General features: G+C 42.3%; 1 protein-coding gene across 2 annotated transcripts; it reads left to right on the forward strand.

Annotated features, from left to right (window-relative positions):
* The first annotated feature begins 6173 nt into the window (after window positions 1–6173).
* Window positions 6174–21708, forward strand: opn3 (opsin 3). 2 transcript variants are annotated; one of them, XM_045700723.2, is made up of 5 exons: window positions 6177–6501; window positions 6704–6763; window positions 10034–10353; window positions 18015–18266; window positions 20468–21708. In XM_045700723.2, exons 3-5 carry the CDS (start codon window positions 10048–10050, stop codon window positions 20735–20737), a joined length of 828 nt encoding a protein of 275 aa, XP_045556679.1. In that variant the 5' UTR covers window positions 6177–6501; window positions 6704–6763; window positions 10034–10047; the 3' UTR covers window positions 20738–21708. The 2 variants fall into 2 exon arrangements, with proteins under 2 accessions (XP_014009697.1, XP_045556679.1); XM_014154222.3 differs by having other exon boundaries at window positions 6174–6763.
* The last annotated feature ends 5717 nt before the right edge of the window (window positions 21709–27425 follow it).

A 27425-nucleotide genomic window follows, 5' to 3' on the forward strand; every position in this document is an offset into this window, starting at 1 on the left:
CGACCCATTTTCAATTCCCTGGCTGAGGGAAGGAGGTTCTCACCCAAGATTTGACGGTACATGGCCCCGTCCATCGTCCCTTTGATCCGGTGAAGTTGTCCTGTCCACTTAGCAGAAAAACACCCCCAAAGCATAATGTTTCCACCTCCATGTTTGACAGTGGGGATGGTGTTCTTGGGGTCATAGGCAGCATTCCTCCTCCTCCAAACACGGCGAGTTGAGTTGATGCCAAAGAGCTCCATTTTGGTCTCATCTGACCACAACACTTTCACCAGTTGTCCTCTGAATCATTCAGATGTTCATTGGCAAACTTCAGACGGGCATGTATATGTGCTTTCTTGAGCAGGGGGACCTTCCGGGCGCTGCAGGATTTCAGTTCTTCACGGCGTTGTGTGTTACCAATTGTTTTCTTGGTGACTATGGTCCCAGCTGCCTTGAGATCATTGACAAGATCCTCCCGTGTAGTTCTGGGCTGATTCCTCACCGTTCTCATGATCATTGCAACTCCACGAGTTGAGATCTTGCATGGAGCCCCATGCCGAGGGAGATTGACAGTTCTTTTGTGTTTCTTCCATTTGCGAATAATCGCACCAACTGTTGTCACCTTCTCACCAAGCTGCTTGGCGATGGTCTTGTAGCCCATTCCAGCCTTGTGTAGGTCTACAATCTTGTCCCTGACATCCTTGGAGAGCTCTTTGGTCTTGGCCATGGTGGAGAGTTTGGACTCTGATTGATTGCTTCTGTGGACAGGTGTCTTTTATACAGGTAACAAACTGAGATTAGGAGCACTCCCTTTAAGAGTGTCAAATCAATTTATAACATTTTTGACATGTGTTTTTCTGGATTTTTTGTTGTTGTTATTCTGTCTCTCACTGTTCAAATAAACCTACCATTAAAATTATAGACTGTTCATGGGGCGGCAGGGTAGCCTAGTGGTAAGAGCGTTGGACTAGAAAACCGAAAGGTTGCAAGTTCAAATCCCTGAGCTGACAAGGTACAAATCTGTCGTTCTGCCCCTGAACAGGCAGTTAACCCACTGTTCCTAGGCAAGTCATTGAAAATAAGAATTTGTTCTTAACTGACTTGCCTAGTTAAATAAAGATAAACAATTAATTGTCAGTGGGCAAATGTACAAAATCAGCAGGGGAACAAATACTTTTTTCCCTCACTGTAGCTTGTTAGCTAGACTAGAGGTTAGGGTTAGGGGATAAGGTTAAGTTTGGGAGTTAGTTTAAAGGGTTAGGGGAAGGGTTGGCTAACATTCTAATTAGTTGCAAAGTAGCTAAAAAGTAGTAAGTAGTTGAAAAGTTGCTCGTCAGCTAAAATGCTAAAGTTGTCCATGATGAGAACTTTTGGGTTGCTAGACGACCGCATTACACGCCCACATATCCACCCCAACTAACCACGCTACTTTGGTTTTTGCTTTAAGTAACCATCTTTCTTACAGTATGGAACCATTCCAAACGTAACATATCCTACTACTTTTAGTGCCCAAAGTTTACATTTACTATGTTACGTCTAGTCTATGAGACCAGGCTGGGCTATCAGATAGAATCAGGAGAATCTGAGAGGATAGAATAGCCTCTAAACAGCCCAAGCTCTTCTGACAATCCTCTCTTATTTCACCCCACTGTCTGCTGGGGGGTCTGGGTGATGAGAATACACCACAGATGCCCAGATACATTTCATCAGCTCTTGTCATCACTCTAGGCCTGGAGGTTGTAGTGTAGTATCAGATTGCAGAGTGAGAGTGGATAGATGCTGGCTGGCTTCTACCTGCGCCAGTCAAGGTCTAGTGTAATAAAAAGTCTGGATATTCAGTTCATATCTGGGACAGATCCAACCACACACTGTCTGGTTCGCTATCAACTCCAAAGCAGGAGTCCTATTTGTTCTGTCACGTAATGTTACAGTACTGCCCGAAAGCTTTTCCTTCGGTGGTCCCACATCTTCTGACAGATGCAGGAAGACCCAAAATACACTCTCTCTTGTTGTTTACTTCCGTATTCCTTAGATAGCATCCCCTTCCTTGTCCACAGGCTGTTTGCCTAGTGATTAAACACAGTCTGTTTTCTACAGCGTGCCTAAAACTTGTTGTCCAAATGTCATTTTTAGCATTTTTATCAGGCATTATTCGTCCTGGATGTGTAAGAAACAAATGTCGCGAAATTTGGGTTATTATCTGGCTTCATACTACAGAATACAAATCTCTATGCTACAGATGTAGGATTTTAATTTGATCCAGTTTGCTACAGCTTGAAAATAGGAAATGTAAATTATTATGTGGATTATAATGAATGGACATTTTTTTAGGGATTGATCTATTTTTGTTAGGGCAAATCAAATTTCAAAGTTGAAATTACAAACTTTATTCAAACCATTTTAAAACTAAAATATACTAAAAGTTTGAATTTCCTGCTGTGCAGGACAATTCCCAGCAACAAAATTGTTATCAAATGAAGATAATACATCTGTACATGCAGATACACTATTAGAATTTTTTTTCTCCAAAAGAGTTCTTTGCAGAGGTATAGGGTTCAACCAAGAACCGTTTTCATCTGAAGAACCCTTTTTGGAAAACAAGGGTTCTTTGTAAGACAAAGGGTTCTACCTAGAACATTTTTTATCCTAAAAACCTGTGACGGCGGCATTTTATTGCATTCAATGCATCTTCACTTATACCTTTTTTAAATGGGTAATTTTGTTACTTGTGTGTTAATTGGACCCAGAACTGTCATTATTCAAACCATTCCATATATGTATACATTTACGCTCAACTTCAGTAGTTTGTCTTGGAAATTTGAGTGTTTCAGGTGTGTTGACCATGCCTAGTAATTGGCCACACCTGCTCTTAATTTGTTTGTGTTTTGAAAGGTGGTCTGTTTGAACAGTAGGAAAAAAATGTTTGGAAGAGGTACAGTTGACATGCTATGTGCTCTGCAGGAAAGGCTTTAAGTTGTTTTAATAACCTTTTAGCATGGTCTCTGTTCTAACTTCCTTAAAACCATCTGTTTTATAGCCCAACAAATATTTATTGAATTACGACAATTTGTATCAGTTTAAAAAGACTGTACCTATATGTGCATGTAAAGTGCTTTCAGAAAGTATTCACACCCCTTGACTTGTTCCACTGTGAAATTCGGTGGAGGATCGGTGATGATCTGGGGGTGCTTCAGCAAGGCTGGAATCGGGAATATTTGTCTTTGTGAAGGACACATGAATCAAGCCATGTACAAGGTTGTCCTGTAAGAAAACTTGCTTCCTTCTGCTCTGACAATGTTCCCCAACTCTGAGGAGTGGTTTTCCCAGCAGGACAATGCTCCATGCCACACAGCCAGGTCAATCAAGGTGTGGATGGAGGAATACCAGATCAAGACCCTGTCATGACCAGCCCAATCTCATGACCTTGAATCCCGTTGAAAACCTCTAGAATGTGATCAAGAGGAAGATGGATGGTCACAAGCATCAAACAAAGCCGAGCTGCTTGAATTTTTGTGCCAGGAGTGGCATAAAGTCACCCAACATGTGAAAGACTGGTGGAGGGCATGCCAAGACTCACGAAAGCTGTGTTTGAAAATCATGGTTATTCCACCAAATATTGATTTCTGAACTCTTCCTAAGTTAAAACATTAGTATTGTGTTGTTTAAAAATTAATATGAACTTATTTTCTTAGCATTATTCGAGGTCTGACAACATTGTATATTTTTTGTTATTTTGACCAGTTGTCATTTTCTGCAAATAAATGCTCTAAATGACAATATTTTTATTTGCAATTTGGGAGAAATGTTGTCAGTTTATAGAATAAAACAACAACAAAACATATTTTACCCAAACATACCTATAAATAGTAAAACCAGATAAACGGATAATTTTGCAGTGGTCTCTTAATTTTTTTCCAGAGCTGTATATAATATATGTAATCTATTGTCATAAAGAGTTTTTTTTAAAGGCTAATAAGCCTGGTATAACCACTCATAGAGGGTTCTAGGAAGGACACTTCAAAGATAAAACGGTTCTCAGTAGAACCCTTCATAGAAAGTTCTAGGAAGAACCTTGAGATAATAAAATAGTTATTGGTAGAACCATTTATAGAGGGTTCTAGGATCAACTCTTTACAGAGGGCTCTATGAAGAACCATTCATAGATGGTTCTAGGTAGAACCCTTTGGAAAGGGTTCTACCTAGCACCAAAAAGGGTTCCTCTATGGAGACAAGCCAAAGAAACCTATATGGTTCTACTTCACACCTTTTTTTCTAAGAGTGTACGGGAGCCTATGTAGACCTACCCCATATATGACATTTGTGAGGGAAAATGTGTATTAACTGAATTCCAGACTGGGAACACAGATATTGTCAGACCTTTTCATGAGGCCATATTGCTTTATTTTTATTCAAAGTTCATATTGAGATGGTTAAGAAATGCAATCATGTGTTGCTCTTTTACAGTTGAAAACAAAAGAGCAAGAACTGTCTGAAACGGTAAAAGGTCATTTGATTATTGAGGAAGTTGGAATGGGTGTAAAGCAACAGAGGCTTTAGGATTATGGAAGATGCGTGCAACATTTGTCAGGCAAGGAAGAGTCTTAAGACCCCGATGACAGAGGAGCCTGGAGTAAAATGGCATATTGTGTCATGGGAGATAAACAGTTACAAATTAGTCACATCGTCTAGGAGGACAGACTAATCCTGTCTGTCACACAGGCAAAGTCACTGCACGGACCAGGAGCAGGAAGAGGAGAATAAGCTCTCTTAATCCACTCAGAGCTTATATCAATAAAATGCACATTCTCCTTCCTAAATGTTTGTTTGAATGCCCCCTCCCCCGAGTAATATGCTTCAGTAACTGACAGTGAATTTTGAAGAGAAGTGAGCGGACACGGTTCGGACAATAGTTACACTAAGGTTCAAGTGGAGAGGGTTTGACTGAGTGACACAAGGGTAAACATCACCAACATCCCTATCCAGCAGAAAGCACTGAGATAACAGACAGCACTTTAGCCAACAGCAAGCCAGCACCGTGTGGCATCATCAGGGGGTGATGTGAGGGGACATGAGGGCATACTAGTGATGGCTAGTGGACAGTTGAGGTGGACAGTCGAGGTTGAGTGTGATGTCCACAGGCGAGAATGCTGCATTAAAGGGAAAGGGAAAGGGGGATACCTAGTCAGTATCCCTTCAACTGAAAGAATGCCTTCAACTGAAATGTGTCTTCCGCATTTAACCCAACCCCTCATTATATAACCCCACGAAGGCATGCTTCTGCTGGGAAACAAATTACAAAAGAGGAGCCTGCTGCTGTGTGTGGAAGAGGGGCCACAGACACGTTTCTGTGGAGTCAAGCCTTTCGGGAAAGCACTGAAACTCTGTGATGTCAATCATTTTAGAGCGAGGGGGAGCATGTGTGAGTAAGAGGGTACTGTACTCAGCAAAGGATTAAGATCAAAAAGAGAGGAAATGGACAAGTGGCGTCTTATATCTCCCTCTCTAACTTTAAGCATCAGCTGTCAGAGCAGCTTACTGATCACGGTACCTGTACACAGCCAATCTGTAAATAGCACACCCAACTACCTCATCCCCATATTATTACTTACCCTCTTGCTCTTTTGCACCCCAGTATCTCTACTTGCACATCATCATCTGTACATCTATCACCCCAGTATTAATGCTAAATTGTAATTATATTCTCCTCTAGGGCCTATTTATTGCCTACCTCCCTACTCTTCACATTTGCACACGCTGTACATAGATTCTTTATTTTTATTTTTTTCACATGGGTGAGGAAAGTCTTCAACATTTCTGAAAGCACAGCAAGACTGAAAAGCAAGCCACCTTCAAGCTTCTAGCCTAATAATATGAATGGATTGGCTTCCATCCAACAGATCTGAAAAAATCTATTATTATTGATAACCTGATTTTGCATTCAGTAGGACATCCGCTGATCATGGCGTTTGAACAGCCCTTAAATTTCCCTTGACTGAAGAGAATGAATGTGCATCTTGTGGTTTGCTGTTATGATGACACTCACTTTCATTTCTGATATTCCCATCTGGGAGTTCTAGGCTATTCAAGCAAACCTCAACATGTTTGTGAAACGAAAAGGCAAAGTTTTATGAAACAATGTGGCAACACACAGTAGTAGCATGCACTGTTTGTACAATGTGTGCGTCATTACGGGTAAGCCAATTTTACCAGTCAGGAAGTACAGTAGGTCTACAGTGGCTGTCAACTAATTCACGTGACGGATGACGACAGCGGGAGATCTAACTGCTCGAGAAATACGTTTGAGATAAACAACCATCCTCAGGAGAATAGCCCTAATTTCTTCAAAGAGATGTCGCAGGTTTAACTCGTTTAGAACAGCGTCAGTAATCCAACTGCGGCGCAGATCTTCCCCCCTCACCACACTAGACAGGTCAACGCGCGCAGCACAATGTCATTCAAGCAATGAATCCTGCGAATTTCACTAGAACTGGAAGGAAAACAGAAGAATATATATTTGCGGTTGGTACTTACAAACTCCTTGCCTTTGCTATCGGAACAATTGGAGTCTTCGGATTTTGCAACAATATTATTGTCATCATGCTGTACTACAGATTCAAGAGACTCCGGACGCCCACAAATTTGTTAATAGTAAACATAAGTATAAGTGACTTGTTGGTGTCTGTCATTGGAATTAACTTTACGTTTGTTTCGTGCATCAAAGGCGGATGGGACTGGAACTCGGCAACATGCGTCTGGGACGGATTCAGCAACAGCTTATTTGGTCAGTATCTGAGCTTCTGTGCTTTGGGTGTTTTACCTAGATTCACACATTAATCTAAAATAAAAATATTTTTACTAATTTAACTAGTCCTAATCCAATGTTGTTGTTTTTTGTGGCAGCCTTTTCATTTAATTTGTGTTCCATGTTTGTGTAGTTCAGATTAGTCTTTTGGGGTATTACATTTTCAGAACTCTGTGATCCTTGTATAGTCTATTTCGAATGTTGCACGGGACATTTACTACCCATCTTATTCTAAGGGAGAACTGTTTAGCCCACTTTCTCCCTATTTATTTATGAAACCAGTCTTTATATGGTTGTGGATGTTTATGAATGCCATTTCCGCTACGGGGATGAAGCTTGTTCATGTCAAAGACAGCTCAGAAATACCCGTGTAATTCTATCCCGATCTGTGTCTGCCTCCCCATTTACACACTGGAAAATATGGAATATTCTGACATTGGCTAGTTTTCTACACTGTAATCATTGTACATACAGTTGAAGTCGGAAGTTTACATACACCTTATCCAAATACATTTAAACTCAGTTTTTCGCAATTCCCGACATTTAATCCTAGTATAAATTCGCTGTTTTAGGTCAGTTTGGATCACCACTTTATTTTAAGAATGTGAAATGTCAGTATAATAGTAGAGAATGATTTATTTGAGCTTTTATTTCTTTCATCACATTCCCAGTGGGTCAGAAGTTTACATACACTCAATTAGTATTTGGTAGCATTGCCTTTAAATTGTTTAACTTGGGTCAATCGTTTTGGGTAGCCTTCCACAAGCTTCCCACAATGAGTTGGGTGAATTTTGGCCCATTCCTTCTAACAGAGCTGGTGTAACTGAGTCAGGTTTGTAGGCCTCCTTGCTCGCACACACTTTTTCGGTTCTGCCCACAAATTTTCTATAGGATTGAGGTCAGGGCTTTGTGATGGCCACTCCAATACGTTGACTTTGTTGTCCTTAAGCCATTTTGCCACAACTTTGGAAGTATGCTTGGGGTCATTGTCCATTTGGAAGACCTATTTGCAACCAAGCTTTAACTTCCTGACTGATGTCTTGAGATGTTGCTTTAATATATCCACATCATTTTCCAGCCTCATGATGCCATCTATTTTGTGAAGTGCACTAGTCCCTCCTGCAGAAAAGCACCCCGACAACATGATGCTGCCACCCCCTTGCTTCATGTTTGAGATGGTGTTCTTCGGCTTGCAAGTCTCCCCCCCCCCCCCCTTTTTCCTCCAAACATAACGATGGTCCTTATGGCCAAACAGTTTTATTTTTGTTTCATCAGACCAGAGGACATTTCTCCAAAAAGTACAATCTTTGTCCCCATGTGCAATTGCAAACCGTAGTCTGGCTTTTTTATTGCAGTTTTGGAGCAGTGGCTTCTTCCTTGCTGAGCGGCCTTTTAGGTTATGACGATATAGGACTCGTTTTACTGTGGATATAGATACTTTTGTATCTGTTTCCTCCAGCATCTTCACAAGGTCCTTTGCTGTTGTTCTGGAATTGATTTGCATTTTTCGCACCAAAGTACGTTCATCTCTAGGAGACAGAATGCGTCTCCTTCCTGAGCGGTATGATGGCTGCGTGGTCCCATGGTGTTTATACTTGCGTACTATTGTTTGTACAGATGAACTTGGTACCTTCAGGCGTTTGGAAACTGCTCCCAAGGATGAACCAGACTTGTGGAGGTCTACAATTTCTTTTCTGAGGTCTTGGCTGATTTCTTTTGATTTTCCCATGATGTCAAGCAAAGAGGCACTGAGTTTGAAGGTAGGCCTTGCAGGTTTGAAGGTAGGCCGGGTGCTGCACATAAAAATTGTCTATCCTCAGTTGTAACACTCACTACCAACTATGGCAGGTTTTCCTAAAATGTTTTGCCTGTCATTTGCTCATTTCATATTTATTTTGATCCTTTAGGCCCTGGCGGTAACAAGCACACCCATAACATGATGTTGTCACCACAATATTCATCTTATTACACTGAGTGTACGAAACATTAAGAACAATTTCCTAATTTTGAGTTGTTTCTCCGTTGAATCCTATGGGGAATTATTGATATCGATAATAAAAAGGTTGATATAATTTTTTTTTGATTTTTGATATAAAAAAATGCTATGAATAGATGATAAAATGGCTATCCATACAGTTCAGGTTCTTTTTTTCCGACCCATTTCAGCTATATAATTATCGTCATTGAGGGCTTAGGGCGAGCGAGATAAATAATTGTGCAATCACATAACTGTCTCTTCCCTATTTATTATAGGAATCATCACTTATTAATGAAGAGGTCTGCTAATGAGGGGGTTAGTGCAACCTTCACGCCCTCTGCGCTCTCTCACTCTCTCGCTCCCCCTTTCTCTCTCTCTCTTTCTCGCTCTCTCTTTCCCAGTATCTCTCTCTCTCTCAGGCACCTGTACCCTACTGTAGGCTAAGTGCAATATTGTCCAATATACTTATATGGGGGACTTTTCTCAGCTGTCCAATGTCTTCATATATTGTAAACTATTTACATTTTACATTGTTTCCTCCAAAAATAAACGGTTCACTCTTGTAGGATGGATGGGGGTGGTAATTTGACTTTGGTGCCCGCATTGCAGCTCACTATAGTACAATTCTGCAGAGACACTGAAGAAGATGCTGGTTAATATAACAATGAATGATGATTAGCGTATTGGCACACTAAAGCCCCTCAGAAAGAGATGAATGGCACAGAGTATTGATACCACATTCATCTACTACAGCATGTGAAACAACTCTCACATTCCTCAACAGTCCAAATTAGGATGACTATCTCAGGACATCCTGCACCTGTCACACCCATTGTACTCGTGCAGTGTGGTCCTGTCAGTTTGATCTGTACAGACATGTTATGCATTAGTTGTGTTATAGTATGCAGTGACACTCTGTGCTTGAACAGCTCCCCTTATATCGCAACACATCTTTGCTGCAACACTAGGTTTTATGTTTTATGGAAATTGTTGAAGGTAGAATGTGTGATTTGATCGAAATGATGTGGTTCGGTGTGTTGACAGAATCAAATGCACAAACAACAGGACACCTCTCCTATTATTTATCTTGCTAAGAGGATATTTATGATGATTGATTATATATTGGGAAAATATTGATGAGGACTGAGTAATAACTGTAATAACAGTGTAATAACCAATTGCAGTACTAATCAGGACCTACATATAGATATTCCATAACCCAGATTCGGAAGTCATTACTCAGCATCATCACTCATCTCCCTCCCTTCCAGGCATCGTGTCCATCATGAGTCTCTCAGCTCTGGCCTACGAGCGCTACATCCGGGTGGTCTATGCTCAGGTGGTGGACTTCCCCTGGGCCTGGAGGTGCATCACCCACATCTGGCTCTACTCCCTGGCCTGGACAGGGGCCCCTCTCCTGGGTTGGAACCGCTACACTATGGAGATCCACCAGTTAGGCTGCTCCCTGGACTGGACATCCAAGGACCCTATCGATGCCTCCTTCATTCTCCTCTTTCTCCTGGCCTGCTTCTTTGTCCCTGTGGGCATTATGATTTACTGCTATATGAACATTCTCTACACGGTGCGAATGGTAAGAAGAAGGACGAGACAGTCTCGCTCGTCTCTCCCTTCCATTTTCTTCTGTTGCTTCATGTTTATGTCAGTGTGGTTTATGTCGATCTTCTTTTAACGTAAAGGTCCAATGCAGCCATTTTTATCTCAATATCAAATCATTTCTGGGAAACAATTATGTACCTTGCGATTGTTTTGTTAGTCTATTAACTAATTTACCACCTGGTGATGTCACCAGGAAGGCCAAAACTCCATCCCACCAAAACAGGCTGAAATTTCAGGCGGTCTTTTCAAACTGCTCTTATGCTAAATGGGCATTATCATAATTTCCACAATTTCACAGTATTATTCCTACCTCATAGTGTGTGTGTGTGTGTGTGCGGGCGTGTGTTTGTGTGCGTGCGTGCTTGTGTGCAGGGGCGAAAATCTGATATCAACTTTAGAGGGGACAATTACATGACATTTTCTCAAGAGCAATTCCTGAGGGGGACACCAAAAGTAGTGCTGTAACACATAGCCTACATTGTAATATGGTAAATGTATATTGAGGAACCAAAGAAATAAGGTGTTTGCCGTACTCCTAACTACCGGTACCCAAAACTACACAACTAATCACAAAAGCAATACCATTGCCTTTAACAAATCTTAGTTCAGTCACCAGTTTAAGTTGAGAGTGGGGGTATCCATGGCATTTTCCAATTATGTTCCTATTTTACAAGTAAAAAAAATTGAGAACCTTTTATAATGTTGCCAAACAAAGACTCAACAAACTTACCTGAGACTCCTTGTCTCTGCCAGTCTGTCCCTGCATATCTGTCCCCAACTCTGCTGTCTGTTGCCTGCTCTGTTGCCTGCTCTGCCTAATGACATCATTGTGAAACATTTCCATTAGAATTTCATTTCTTTCTTATGAACATTATATCAACTAGTCTTTGAGATATTAGGCTACTAGGGTTCTTACTTTGCGTTTTGGTGTACTGAAAAATACTCTGATGTCCGTCTTTTATTTTTCTGCCATTTTTCTACCTGGCTGGCTGGCTACACACACACACACAGTGTGTAGGTTATTTACAGTAGGAGATGGGCTTCTATCATCTTATCTTTTATCATTCTATTTGGGCTTCGATCTAAAAGGTAGCTAGCAAATGTGAAACGGATTAAAATAACAAGAGTTGACAGCTGTATGAGTTCACCATTTACACAACATATGCTGCAACCTTTTGTAATTTTAATAGTTTGTTTCATATTGGCTGGCTTCCAACAATAGCTGAATTTGCAAAGCTAGCGAGCACCAATTCCGTTTCAGTGGTGTTTACTATAATCTTTGCTACCCGGGTTAAATAAAGGTGAAATAAAATAAATAAATAAAAGTTCCCTTGCGACAATTTAGCTTTTGCAATGAGACCATTACATATATTTAAGACAATGGTAGAAGAGAGTGTAGTTCTGTTCAGTTTGGACTTCAGTTTATCGCTAACCTTATCACAGGGACTTTGAAGCACTAACTTACATCATCTGCATGCTGATCTTGGAATAAATTGACGATAGCAAAGATTCCATCTTTGACGAGGCCACATAAATGGAATAGGTACTAGCTAGCTTAATAGTTAATATTTGCGCGCTAGCTCTGCATATTCAGCTAGTGTGTGTGCGCGATTGACTGGATTAACCTCACGTCAGTTACGTTCATTGAGTGCCTTTCAGACAGTGGATACGACCCCTCTGTTACCTTGCCAACTAAGGAACTGGCAGTGGATCAAACCATTGTGAGGCAAAGGGTGGGGGGGTCGCAATCTTTTGAAACTTAAAAACGCGCTATTAAGTGTCTATAATCAGCACAATTGCTTTCATTGCGTATTATTAATATTATTTAAATTACATAGTTATGTTTCAGTGATATATTGGGGGGGACAAATCATATTTTTCCCAGGATGGGGGGGTCGTGTCCCCCCCATGTCCCCCGGGATTTCCGCCCCTGCTTGTGTGTGCATAAACTAATCTGATAAAATACTGTATAAATACTATAGTATTCACTGTTGTGTTTTTGCGGACTTTACTGTACTATTCACTGTAGTGTTTTTGCGGACTAAAGTCAGCTAAAACACTAGTACTTACTGTAGTATTTACTGTAGTATACTGTAGTATTTACAGTTAACTATAGTATAAATACTGTAGTAACATAACTATAGTATATACTATAGTAATTCATGTAGTGTTTTTGCAGATTGTCGCATACTGTAGTATTTTCTGTATTTTTTTTGTGGACTGTAGTATAATGTAGTATTTTTGTATTGTTTTTGTGACATTACTGTAGTATTTATTAAATTGTTATTGTTTTATTATCTTTGACATTGAAGTGGAGGCTTTCTGCTTCATGAAACCTACTGGAGAAATACTAAAAGAGCACATTTTTCCATAACCTGTAGGTAAGACGGAGAGCTCAGAGCTTCTGCTCTTTTCTATAACCTGTAGTAAAGTAAGTAAAGAGACTTGTAGGCTTGTAGGGATAGCTCAGGGCTTCCTGCCCTTTTCTACCGCTCTTCTCAGTGTGTCTATCCAGTCGAGGGTGAGGTTTGGCAAGGGGGAGGGATGTTGGAGTTGTCCTTTTGTCTTCTGCTACGTGATTTTAATTAAAACAAGCTTCTTTGGATAATTAAATGTAAAGAAGAAAAATAAAGAAGGAGGGGGGTTGGGTAGGGGATAAGAACCCGGTTTAGGGTAAGGTTTAGGTGGTAGGGTTGGGAATCAGATACGGACCCGGTTTAGGGTAAGGGTTTGAGTTGGGAGTGGGATTTAATATATTTTTTACAAAAAAATAAAAAATAGGGGATGGAAACTTGCTCTTCAGGCCACTTGGAGAGTGTGGTGCTTTGTGATTGTGGGTAGTTGGTTGAGGATGTTGATTGTGTTTCCATCTTCCAACAGGAGTGGGCAGAGAGGATTACACGCAGTTCTCAAACCTGTAGGGAACACAATATATGGTCTATACTTGGAATGTATATTTCTCACTCATGGGTGGCACAAATTGCCACATGGGGAGGGGAATGGGCAGGGTATATGCAAATTAAATACTGTAGTTAAAAAAGTGTAGTGTTTTTGCGGACTGTAGTGTTTTTGCGGACATTACTGTAGTATTTACTACAGTGCTTTTTTTGCGGATAATGCTCTAGTATTTAATATAGAACAGTATTCTACAGTATATTACAACATTCTATAGTAAGTACTACACATGATAGAGGGATACTCCTGTGTGTAGTATAGTATTCTACAGTATTCTACAGTTTACTCTAAAGTCAAATAAGTTAATGTGGGTGTAGTCAATTCACCCAGATGTTTAGCGGTATCTGTGCAACGGCTTGACACCGCTGCCTCCACTGTGCCTGTCTTTGCTTCTTTAAGTATTTACAACATTTAAGGAAGTAAGCCATTACTTTCTGCACAGCACCGATCGCTGCAGCTGTACATAGTCCATCTGTAAATAGCCCACCCAATCTACCTACCTCATCCCCATATTGTTTTTATTTACTTTTCTGCTCTTTTGCACACCAGTATCTCTACTTGCACATCATCATCTGCTCATTTATCACTCCAGCGTTAATCTGCTAAATTGTAATTACCTCGCTACTATGGCCTATTTATTGCCTACCTCCTCACGCCATTTGCACACACTGTAAATAGACTTTATTTTTTTCTATTATGTTACTGACTGTATGCTCGTTTATTCCATGTGTAACTCTGTATTGTTGTTTGTGTCGCACTGCTTTGCTTTATCTTGCCCAGGTCGCAGTTGTAAATGAGAACTTGCTCTCAACTAGCCTACCTGGTTAAATAAAGGTGAAAGAAAAAAAATAAACAGTCCCAGGTCCCCAAGACATCAAGGCTTCCCTCAACCACTGAAGATCTGCCCTTCCCCTGCCCATGTTTGTTGAGGGTGCTCTGAGAACCCTTGAGAAACTCAGCATGAACCTTTGACTCAACATTATAGGAAAACCTCAGTGAACTGCAGTCTTAGAGAATGCTGATTACTACTGGGCTTCGTAAGACCATCAAAGAGAGGTTTCTAAATGTGCAAGCTCTGGAGTATTGTATCCTTCTCAAGAGAAAAACTTTGGCGAGCTTTAAAAGACTGTTATGTGAGAACTCTTCATAAATTATGCCCCAATCAAAGTTTCCATGACTATCAATGTCAGGAAGTGGGGCCAAGTCAGTTCGTGGTCCATAATTGATTATCAATTATATAGGGTAGTAAGGAGTGACTGCCTGACTGACTGACTCGTTTAATTGGTCTACCAAGACTAAATACTTTTTCGATAGAGCAGTTTCAATCCGTTTAGACATTTTCTGACCATTGCCATTCAGACCATTAGTGGTGACTCAGGAATCTCTGCTCTCCCTGTCCTGTCTTTCTATTACTGCACAGATTCTCTATGCCCATGCTGATGCATAACCAAAGGTCAATGTAATGTTATGCCCACCTGAGCCTCAGATATTCAGTTCAGATTAAACGTTTTTGAGAAATTCATTGTGCAGCCAGGTGTGTGCCTAAGCCTACATACTGGTAAGACAATACAGTATACACAACAAAGACAAAAATATAAGCTGTCAAGTAGCAACAAGGCTGACTTCCAATACCTACATCAAATTCAAAGCAAGTGGCCAACTATAAAGCTGACTGGAAAATATAAACAATGACAGCCTAAATCAACAGATACATCTGCATGATTCATTTAAATAAAAGGCATAAATTAAAGGTAGGTGGATTCTTACAGTCAACAAGGAGGCGTGACAAACAAAGCAAACTCAACCAAACAATGTCAAAATGAGGAAGTAGCCTACAAATTCAATTTTAGGGATTTAATGTCTTTATTAGAAATAAAACAAAATAGGGGATGGAAACTCTTCGGGATACTGGGAGGGCATGGTGCTTTGTGATTGTGGGTAGATGGTTGAAGATGTTTGTGTTTGTGTTTCCATTGCCGACAGGAGCGGGCAGAAAGGATTACGCACAGGTCTCTGTAGGGATATATATGGTCTTATTGGTGGCACAAATTGTGACATGGGGGAGGGGAATGGGCAGGGTATATGCAAATGAAATACTGTAGTTAAATAAGTGTAGTGTTTTTGCAGACATAACTGTAATATTTACTACATTGCTTTTTTGCGGCTAATACTTAGTGTATTTACTTTAGTATTCTATAGTATATTACAACATTCTATAGACATTCTTAGACATTTTCTGACCATTGGCATTCAGACCGTTAGTGGTGACTCAGTAATATCTGCTCTCCTTGTCTGCTGTGTCTATTACCCTGTCTGCTCTGTCAAGTCACCATTCGTACAGAGCTTCCACGACCCCTGCCACAGCACCGTTTGATACTATCTTACATAAGATTTACTAACTTTTAAAACCATGACCACAGAGAGACTGTCAAAGAATACAGCAAAGAGCTGCTGTTTTTATGAGTGAGTTCATGTTTAAGTTTTTATTCAGCACTGTCAACACTGTTTTTATTCAACACTATTACATAACATAAAACATGCTTTTCCTTACTTCCACTTGTGCTGCAGCTGCAATGAATGAGGAGCCAAGTGTATCTCGTCTTGTCTACTTTAATATCAAGGAATATTTCACATTCTCTGGTCATAGGAACAACATGAATTTGTGCATGACCGAGGCAGATATGGTGCGACTGTCACGTCCTGACCATAGAAAGCTTTTATTTTCTATGGTAGAGTAGGTCAGGGCGTGACAGGGGGTTTTGTCTAGTTTATTTATTTCTATGTTGGTTCTAGTTTCTTTTTTCTATGTTGGGGTTTTTGTCTAGTTTATTTATTTCTATGTGGGGTTCTAGTTTCTGTATTTCTATGTTGTTGTTTTTTGGGATGATCTCCAATTAGAGGCAGCTGGTCATCGTTGTCTCTAATTGGGGATCATATTTAAGTTGTTGTTTTTCCCACTAGGTTTTGTGGGAGATTATTTTGACTTAGTGTATGTTTCACCTCTTCGTCACGGTTTGTTATTTTTTTTTGGTAGTTTATTTGTACGTATGTCTTGCATAGTTTCACAGTTATAATAAAATGTGGAATGATACACATGCTGCGCCTTGGTCTCCTTCGTACGACACCCATGACAGCGACTCGAGTTTCACCATCAGGTAGAAGACAGTGTCCCCTCTCTCTGGTCAGTCTCACTGGTAGAAAGGAAGGAGAGAGCAGGGACCGTGAGATGCGGACCCTCTGCTGCTCTCTCCCTCAGCTGAGACTAATGCCGTGTTCAAAATAACTGGGAACTCAAATCTCCAGCTTCCGACTTAAGTGTGTTCAAGACAACTGGGAACTTGTAAAAAAAAACAAAAAAAAAACGACATCTAACTGGGAAAAATCGTTTTGAACGTTTATCTAACTCAGAATTCCAAGTTGGAAACTCTAGCATCTTTCTAGACTTTCCGACCTGTAGATCACTGACGTCATGATTTAACTTCGGTTCTTTTCTGATTTCCCCGTTGTCTTGAAAGCACCATGACCATCAGATGCAGATACCATCAGTCCAGTAAAATAACATTTTTTATTATTTCAATTTATGGTCCGCAGTGCCTCGCAAGTGCTACACCAACTGATTTATTTTGTTATCAAAGCTTAAGTTTTTAAATATAATATGGTCTAACAATAACAATAACAATTGTCAGGAGAGGGATATAGCCAATATGCTGTGATAATGGCCTACTGCCCAAACACCTTTTTACCCGTATTTTACCAGGTAAGTTGACTGAGAACACATTCTCAGCAACAACCTGGGGAATAGTTACAAGGGAGAGGAAGGGGGATGAATGAGCCAATTGGAAGCTGGGTATGATTAGGTGGCCATGATGGTATGAGGACCAGAATGAGAATTTAGCCAGGACACCGGGATTAACACCCCTACTCTTACGATAAGTGCCATGGGATCTTCAGTGACCACAGAGAGTCAGGTCACCCATTTAACATCCCATCCAAAAGACAGCACCCTACACAGGGCAATGTCCCCAATCACTGCCTTGGGATATTTTTGTAGACCTGATGATAGAGTAGCGCCTACTGGCCCTCCAATACCACTTCCAGCAGCATCTGGTCTCCCATCCAGGACCAACCCTGCTTAGCTTCAGAGGCAAGCCAGCAGTGGGATTCAGGGTGGTACATCATTCCTACAGAACTCATCTTATTAGGTTAATGTTACATTGTTTAACTCAAGTTCGCACACTGTATATAGATTTTTTTATATTGTTATTGACTGTACGTTTGTTTATTCCATGTGTAACTCTGTGTTGTTGTTTGTGTCTCACTGCTTTGCCTTATCTTGGCCAGGTCGCAGTTGTAAATGAGAACTTGTTCTCAACTGGCCTACCTGGTTAAATAAAGGTGAAATAAATTCAATTCAATTAAATGTTAAAAAAAAAAAATCTGAGTGGTAGATCTCGGCATGCTTTTTGACTGTGAAAGGGATCTTGACCACTGGTTGTTGATCACTGGTCTATGTCATGGAAAGAGCAGGTGTTCTTAATGTTTTGTATACTCAGTTTATAAGTAATATGTCAGTGGAAGGGACATATAACTGCAATGGTTATACAGTATGTTCCAATTTGTTGACATATTCTAAGGAGACCATGTTGGTAAGTGATTCTTTCCTGTTGTCATTCCCTACAGCTCCGCTCCATCCAGGACCTTCAGACAGTGCAGATCATTAAGATCCTGCGCTATGAGAAGAAGGTGGCTGTCATGTTCTTGCTGATGATCTGCTGTTTCCTGGTGTGCTGGACACCATATGCCGTGGTGTCCATGATGGAAGCCTTTGGCAGGAAGAGCATGGTCACCCCCGCCATCGCCATCATCCCCTCCTTCTTCGCTAAATCCAGCACGGCCTATAACCCTCTCATCTACATGTTCATGAGCAGAAAGGTGAGAGGACCCCTGACACACCTATGCTGATAGAGGAAATGCTTTGAAACAAGCCCTTTTCCAAATTGAAAGGAAAATCACACTTCAAAATCAAGGTTTGTCTGTTGTTTTCAGACCTCATTGTGCCCTAAGTGAGATTTGGTTAGGCGCGCCCCCACCTAGCGTGCAAAACATTTAAGCTGCCCACCTCTTGACGGTGGAGAGAAAAATGTTAAAGTTTTAAAGTAATTTTCCTGCAATTCTACACATTTTGCCATGAGGCGTACAAAAATTGTTTCCGTTTTAAAGCCAATTAAAACAAAAAAAAAACATTATGCCATGGGGTGGAGAGACATTTTTGCAGTTTAAAACACATTTCATGCAATTCATCTCATATTGACATGGGCAGAGATAACATTTAGCTGATTTAAAGCAAACTTCCTGCAATTCTATACATTTTGCCTTGGGTCAGAGAGAAAACTTTGCCGTTTTAATAAATCATACCATGATTTATGCCATGTTTTTATGATATCTGGGTGAGAGTGACTAACAAAATCAATGGGGCGCGTACCCTGCGTGCCAGTCAGTAATTCGGCATTCAAGGTTTAGATAGTTGGCTAGACTAAGGCTGTTGCTGTGACCGTATTACCACCACACCGGCGGTCACGAGTCATGAAGGCAGTAAAATTCCGCATGACTGTTTAGTCAGGGTAATTAGGCTTCTCCAAGCTCTGATGCTGCTGCTGGACATTAGTAGCCTACCAAGCTTGCTAACTGCCTGGTACTCAGCACTCTTTTGTCCCTCTAATCACTCTGACATCAATGCAAATGTATTCGAAAATCTAATCAAATACTTAATAAGAGATGGGCTCTCATGATGGCCGCTAATAAAAAGAGTGATGGCCGCTAATAAATAGAGGAGGATCCCATTAGTTTTCTATAGGCTAGGCCTACTATATTTATTTCTCAACTTTCCTAATATTAAGCACATTGTTTATATTTACAACAGGAGTATAGCCTACCTGGCTGGGATGAAAATAAACCACAGGGAAAAGCGTCCTCCATTCGCTATATAAGTGCATAGATGACATGTCTTTTTTCCCGCTGCCCATGTTTCGATACAGGTGCATGATAATGGTCCATTCTAAATCAAAGCAAATGTCACACATATATTATTTAGTATATGTAAAGACAAGATTAAATCAAGAATAGTCTGATGGGTGACTTGTGAATTATATATTATCACTTGTGAATGATGCCCAGCGTAAGAAACAATGCCTTTTTTTTGCGACTTGTTCTATAGGCCTATATGTTTTAATAACGTTTGTATCACAACGTAAGTGGCCAAATAACGTCTTAAAATGAAAAACATAAATCTGCTTTACGAGGGGTGTAGAGCCTAACTGGTATAAACAGTATAGGCAGCGTGTGAGTTTCAACTTTGGGGAAGATCATTTTCACCATAAAAATGCAGCTTTATAATTAAAGCATTACATGCATAATTGCATTTGCGGTCACTTTTCATAATGGTGTTTTCCGCTTATAGCCTACTGCCCTGTGCGCATTGCTGCGCTTATAATGTGAAGAAATAGCCTAATAGTTTATCAACATTTTAAGCTAAACGTTCTGATCTGTTGCGTCAGCCACATTGCATAAAAACGTTTTTGGGATGCTAGTGGTTGTATTCATTTGTGATCAATTGCATTCCACATCTGTCCCAGACTATGTTTGGAATATTTGTTTATTGTACAGAATAGAATAGGTCGACTTTTGTTCTATGGGGGATAGTAGATTGACATAGGCTAGTGCTTTTGCTGTTTGTTAGGCCTACTCATCTTGTTGGCTGACAAAAAGTAAATGTGGACAGTTCTTCCAATATGCACCTCGAAATTGGATAAATCCTCTTTCGGGTTAGGCGTCGTTTGGAGACTATTTTATTCAGCTTTATTCAATTGTATTCTTCATACTATAAAATAATATCAAATAATGCCATGGAATTATGAGCAGATAAGTACAGCCGCTAGACTAACGTACCTAGCAATCTAAAAATGTTTAGCTAACATAGGCTAATTAAGTGACTGACGTAACGAGGAAAACTGCTGGTGCACAACCAAATTTCGAAAATACACCTTGTGTATTCTACTTTTCTAAGTCTCAACATTAAATTGAGACCCTGACTGAGTTCCTCTCTCTCTCTTCTCCTCCTCCTGTCCCTCTGGCAGTTCCGGCGCTGCTTGCTGCAGCTGCTGTGCTCCCAGCTCTCGTGGATTCAGAGCAGCATCAAGGACCGCCCCCTGGCCCGGAGCATCGAACGGCCTATTCGCCCAATCGTCATGTCCCACCGAAGAGGCGGGGAACGACCAAAGAAGAGGGTGACCTTCAGCTCCTCCTCCATTGTCTTCATCATCGCCAGCAATGACGTGCACCACCTGGACACCACCTCCAAGAGCGGCGGTATGTCGTCAGAGGGCATCCAAGTGCGGCCGCTGTGACAGAGAATTATGGGTACTGTAGTACATCATGCTACACCCATGTCACCATGGGAACTGACTAATCACCTCATATCACCTGTTCCTCCGTAAACCTCAGAACTTCCTCTCATGAAACACAGAACCCGGAAGTTTCAAAACACCCTTCTGACACAAGACTATTGTTACTCTTTTTAGCCTTTTCGAGATCCATCACTATAAACTGTAGAGACATATTCCCAACCCTCTTTCACTGTGCATCAGAAGGAACAAACCCTTCCCTGGAAGTGTTCAATGTACTGTATTCAGACTGTCTCACCGTGAACGCTGTGAAACACTCCATTCTACCATCTATCCGTCAGTTGTGGTAACCGAATGATGTAGCTGTGAGTTTGTGACCTATTTCTCTTGTCTTGAACAGCCTTTGACATAGTTAGTCTGATGCTGAGCTGAGTGTTTTTAAACAGTACCTCCTGCGTCATGACTGAGGCCAGCAGTGTTCATGGAGAAAGTGATGTTGATTATTACTATTTCCCTGGTTGGCAGTGCTTAATGAACTTATAGGGAAAAGCCTTACAATATTGCAGCAGCAAATTCTGCACAACACTCTCTCCGCCTTTGTCACGTCCAGATACATTAAATATATCCTATATTCTGGGGTGAAAGTGGATTTCATTTCTTCCCGGTGCGGGGACCTCCTGTATATGTGCATGCTCTTCATTTTTTTTTTTATGGGCCTATTCATAGAATTGCATATATAATCCCTATTATAATTTAATAGGATCTCTATGGGCCTATTCATAGAATTACATTATATAATCCCTATTCATTTAATAGGATCTCTATGGGCATGGCCAGATAGAATTACATATATAATCCCTATTCATTTAATAGGATCTCTATGGGCCTAATAGTCCTGATTTGTTCTTTAACTTTTAAAATGTATTAACCTACCTTTTAATGTGGCATAAACACAACCAGTCATTATGTTTTCATCTGATTGTCAAAGAATTACTTCAAAAGGTTAATGTAGGCTACCTGTGCATGTTACCCAGGGACGGCAGAACGATTTTTTGACAGGGGTGCGGTAAAAATTCTGTTTATGACTTCCGACATTTGTTAGGCTATTTGTTAGTCAACTTGTCTGTAATTAGATACATGCAGGTTGTCTTCTGTCATTACTTGACGTTCGTCTAGAATACTAAATAAAGCCTTGCTCACCAGAATAATGTCATAAACCGATCAATGCATCATCAACAATATAGTTGATGTCTGTAAAGTTTCTCTTTCATTTCTGCTTCCCTCATAGAGCAAGGGACCCGGGTGATTTTCCATGCAACATTTCCAAATTACATCAGTTTGACCGATTTTGCATGCATATTTTATGTGGTTGAAAATGAAATACTTTCATCCTTTACAGTATGTCCCTGAAAGAAATTGCACGTTTAGACTACACACTGTCCTAAGCGCGCATTCGCATTCTATCAAGATGCTGTTCCAGAGACAAAATGAACATTTGGTCTATAATTCTACTGAGAGAAACACTTAATATTAGTTAAGGTTATAATAGGCTACGTGAGGCCTACAGTCAGTGTCCAGGACCTCACCCACTGGACAAAAACTGGTTGAATCCACAAATGTTTTTTTACTTAACCCAGCAAGTCAGTTAATTCTTCGTGCCTTCCACGGGACGGTTGAGCTAATGCGACTAGCATGAGGTTGTAAGTAACAAGAAAGTTTCCCAGGACATAGACATATCTGATATTGGCAGAAAGCTTAAATTCTTGTTAATCTAACTGCACTGTCCAATTTACAGTAGCTATTACAGTGAAAGAATACCATGCTATTGTCTGAGGAGAGTGCACAATTTTGAACATGAAAAGTTATTAATAAACAAATTAGGCACATATGGGCAGTCTTGATACAAAAGTTTGAACATAAATAATAATACATAATGGCCTTTCTCTTGCATTTCAAAGATGAAGGTACAAAAAAATACAAAAGAACGATTGTTTCTTTCTTTGTATTATCTTTTACCAGATCTATTGTGTTATATTCTACTACATTCCTTTTACATTTCCATGAACTTTAAAGGGTTTCCTTTCAAATGGTACCAGGAATATGTATATCCTTGCTTCAGGTCCTGAGCTGCAGGCAGTTAGATTTGGGTATGTCATTTTCGGCGAAAATTGAAAGAAAGGGGCTAATCCTTAATTAAAAATAAATTCTTATTGACAACAACAGCCTACCCCACCAAACTAACAACGCTGTGCACTGCCCTATGGGATTCCCAATCAGTTGTGATATAGCCTGGAATTGAACCAGGATCTGTAGTGACACCTCTAGCACTAAGATGCAGTGCCTTAGACCGCTGCACCACTCAGGAGCCCTAGAAGTGATGACGTTCAACGTGGAATACTGTTTGTATATGAAAAAAGTAATCAACATAAGGGAATTTAGTCTCTTTTTCACCAAACGTTTTACCTAATACCAATGACATGGTGACATTTGTTGATTTCATGTTTAATTCAGGTTACTTGACAACTCAACCAAATGTAAATCAAAACTAGACATTGAACTGACGTCTGTGCCCAGTGGGCAGTTACTATTGGAACTATTAGACTACTCCTCCCTTAAAATAATTCTGTCATCCATACAGTGCCATTTGATGAATGCAAAGAGACATCAGTTACAAAACATCAAAAAGTGCTATGAATGACATTTGTCAGACATTAGGCCTACGCAAGTCTTGTAACCTGAATTGATGTGAACATTGCTGTCCACGCGCATCTCAGTCTCAGCCACTCATCTCTGCCTTGGCAAAATTTCTGTGTTATTGTCAAACTACACAGCATCTTGGAGCGTATTCCACACATTTTCAGGTCTATTTGCAAATGTTTCATGCGACTGACGTGGAAATTATACATACAGTACTAGCCCACAGTTTTCTTTGAATCTGTTTTAATTATTGTGATAAGCTCATGTTTTACCGGTAATGCGTACCCCCACTAATTTATTTTGCCGGACCGGCTTACTTTCACCCGCCTGTACTTAAGTAAGCCATGGATGAGATGCAATTTTTTTCATGTTCCTTATTTCATTTCACCACACGCGCTAGAGCAGGGTTTCCCAAACTCGGTCCTCGGGACCCCAAGGGGTGCACGTTTTGGTTTTTGCCCTAGTAGGGACCCCCAGTAGGGATCTGACATCATACGCCGAGCTCCTCTAGATGTCCAGGGGGGGGTGAAGGTGTGTCATGGGGGACAGCATCAGCTAGGGAACCAGGAACCACCGGCCGGAGAAGGGAGACATGAAAAGAGGGTGAGATACAGTAGTGACTGGGCAATTGTAACCTGTATGTCACCTCATTGACCTTCCGGAGAACCTTGAACGGCCCCACAACCCGGGGGCTCAGCTTCTTGCAGGGCAGGCGGAGTGGGAGGATCCTGGTAGAGAGCCAGACGTGATCCCTAGGATGGAACACAGGGGTCTCACTGCGGTGATGGTCTGCGTGCTCCTTCTGACAATGGACAGCGCGCTGGAGTCTCACGTGTGCGTTGTTCCACACCTCCTCTGCGCGCCGGAACCACTCATCTACCGCAGGAGCCACGGTCTGGCCCGGGGTCCACGGGACCAGGGCCGTCTGGAAACCCAACACACACTGGAAGGGGGTCAACCCTGCCGGTCCTGACAGTGACTCCTCAGGAACCTCCCCAGCTCCTGATTCATCCTCTCCACCTGCCCGTTAGACTGAGGCCAATATCCAGACGTGAGGCTAACCGTGACCCCGAGCTTCTCGAAGGCCATCCATACTCTGGATGTGAATTGAGTGCCATGGTCCGAGACAATGTCCCCCGGAAGGCCATAATGCCAGAAGACATGCTGGAAGAGTGCCTCAGCGGCCTGGAGAGCAGTGGGAAGACCAGGAAGAGGGTCAATGGATAGATGGGACCAAGGTCGCTGAGGCACGGGAAGCGGCAGGAACTTCCCTGCTGGAGCATTCCGGAGGGACTTGGTTTGAGCACACACGGAACAGGAGTTCCTCGTAACATCCTTCACCACGTAACATCCTTCACCAAGGTGGGCCACCAGTATATCTCTGTGATGGAATGGATGGCGTGAGGAAGACCTGAATTTCCAGCAACGACAGCTGTGTGTGGCCAGGTCAGCAGCCAATCCCTTATCCCTGTGGGAACGTAAATGTGCGCAGGAGGACAATTCCGGGGTGCGGGCTCCCTCTCTAGAGCTTGGTGGATGTCCACATCTAAGTCCCAAACCACTGGACCCACGACTCGGGAGGAATGTATTATGGGTGCCCTCTGGACAGGAGTCTCTCCCGAATCGTAGATACGGGACAGGGCATCGGCCTTGATGTTCTTAGAACCTGGGTGATAGGTTAGTGTTAACCTGGTAAAGAAGAGGACCCACCTGGCTTTGCGCGGATTAAGTCTCCTCGCTCTCCGTATGTACTCAAGGTTCCGATGGTTGGTGAGGATGACGAATGGTTCCTTGGCACCCTCCAGCCAGTGTCTCCACTCCTCTAATGCCAACTTCACCGCCAAGAGCTCCCAATCGCCGACGTTGTAATTCCTCTCTGCGGGGGACAGTTTCTTGGAGAAGAAAGCACAAGGATACAGTTTTAGTGGGTCCCCCTGTCTTTGAAACAAAACTGCCCCCACACCCACCTCCGATGCATCTACCTCAACCACAAAAGGTAGCGTGGGGTCTGGCTGTTTTAGCAAGGGGGTGGAGGTGAAACGCCCCTTGAGGAGATGAAAGGCCTCATCGGCTGCTGGAGACCAAACCAACCTACGAGGCCCACCCTTGAGGAGGGAGGTGAGAGGGGCGCCGACGGCACTGAAGTTCCTGATGAAGCGGTGGTAAAAGTTGGAAAACCCCAAAAACTGTTGTAACCCCTTGATGGTGGTTGGGACTGGCCATGACCTTACCGCATCTACCTTCTAGTTCTCCACCTTCACTCCCTGTGGGCTGATTTGGTAGCCCAAGAAGGAGACCACCCTTTGGTGGAATTGGCACTTCTCCGCCTTGACGAATAGATGGTTAGCCAAGAGGCGTTCCAGGACTGCACGAACGTGAGTGATGTGATCCTCCAGGGTGGTTGAGAAGATCAGGATGTCATCAATGTACACAATCACCTGACATCCGAGCATGTCCCTGAACACCTCGTTGACAAATGCCTGGAACACTGACAGAGCATTGGCTAAGCCAAAGGGCACAACCAAGTTCTCATAGTGACCAGACATTGTGCTGAATGCCGTCTTCTACTCATCCCCCTCCCGGATACGAATGAGATTATAGGCACTCCGCAGGTCCAGTTTGGTGAAGAACCGGGCCCCGCGGAGCTGCTCGATGGCAAACGGCACCAGCAGGAGAGGGTACCGATACTTGGTGATGTCAGTGAGTCCATGATAATCGACACAAGGGCGTAACCCTCCTTCTTGGCCACAAAGAAGAAACCAGCCGATGCAGGGGACGTGGACTTGCGGATTAAACTCTATGGGAGCACCTCTTGAATGTAGTCCTCCATGGCCTGGGTCTCAGCCACTGACAGAGGGTAGATGCATCTGCGCTGAGGTGTAGCACTGGAAAACAGGTCAATGGCACAGTCCCAGGGGCGATGAGGAGGGAGACCGGTAGCGCGGGTCTTGGAGAATACCTCCCTTAGATCCTGATATTCCTCCGGGATGTTGGGCTGGAGGGCAACCACATGACTCTCAACCGACGTGGAACCACAGGGGACAGGAAAGCAGGTCTTCCGGCATTCAGGTGACCAATCGGTGATTCCCATCCTCGACCATGAGATGGTAGGGTTATGGCGCTGAAGCCATGGTAGGCCGCGGATGATCTTGTGAACTGGTGCACTGGTGATGAAGGGATGTTTTCCTGGTGATTGGGCTCCACGGTGAGGGTGAGTGTTTGGGTGATGTGTGTTATGGTTCCGAATCCTAGAGGCCGACAGTCGAGACCTTGAACCGGAAAAGGAGAGGAGAGCGGGTAGATGATAATATTGAGAGAGGAGGCAAGGGTCGGATCCATAAAGTTCCCTGCTGCGCCGGAATCCACTAAAGCTGTAGACACAGGTCATGCGGGACAGTCAGTCAGACTAATGGGTACTAAAAAGAGTCTAACAGGAAGAGCAGTATATGGAATACTCACTCCTGGTCCAGGGGATGTAACATCACATTTTTGGATCCTGGGCGGTAGGAAATGGTGAAGTTGAATCTTGTAAACAATAAAGCCCACCGGGCCTGTCTGGAGTTAAGGCGCTTGGCTGTACGGAGATATTCCAAATTCTTATGGTCGGTCCAAACCAGGAATGGCTGTTCTGTTCCTTCAAGCCAGTGCCTCCAGTCTTACAGTGCCATCTTCACTGCCAGGAGTTCTCGGTAGCCTACGTCGTAGGTCCTCTCTGCAGGATTGAGACCATGAGACAGGAAGGCACAGGGATGGAGCTTTTGATCCTGGGCAGATCGCTGGGACAGGATGGCCTCCACTCCAACATCAGAAGCATCAATCTCTACCACAAATTGACGGAACGGATCCGGATGGACGAGGATGGGTTTTGTGGTGAACCAATGCTTCAAGTCCACGAAGGCTCTGTCGACCGCTGGAGACCATGTGAACGGTACTTTGGGAGAGGTGAGTGCAGAGAGGGGGGCCGCCAGGGTGCTGTTGCCCCGAATGAAACGGC

The sequence above is a fragment of the Salmo salar genome, chromosome 18 (assembly GCF_965601325.2).
Source record: "Salmo salar chromosome 18, fSalSal1, whole genome shotgun sequence".
NCBI classification, from domain to species: domain Eukaryota; kingdom Metazoa; phylum Chordata; class Actinopteri; order Salmoniformes; family Salmonidae; genus Salmo; species Salmo salar.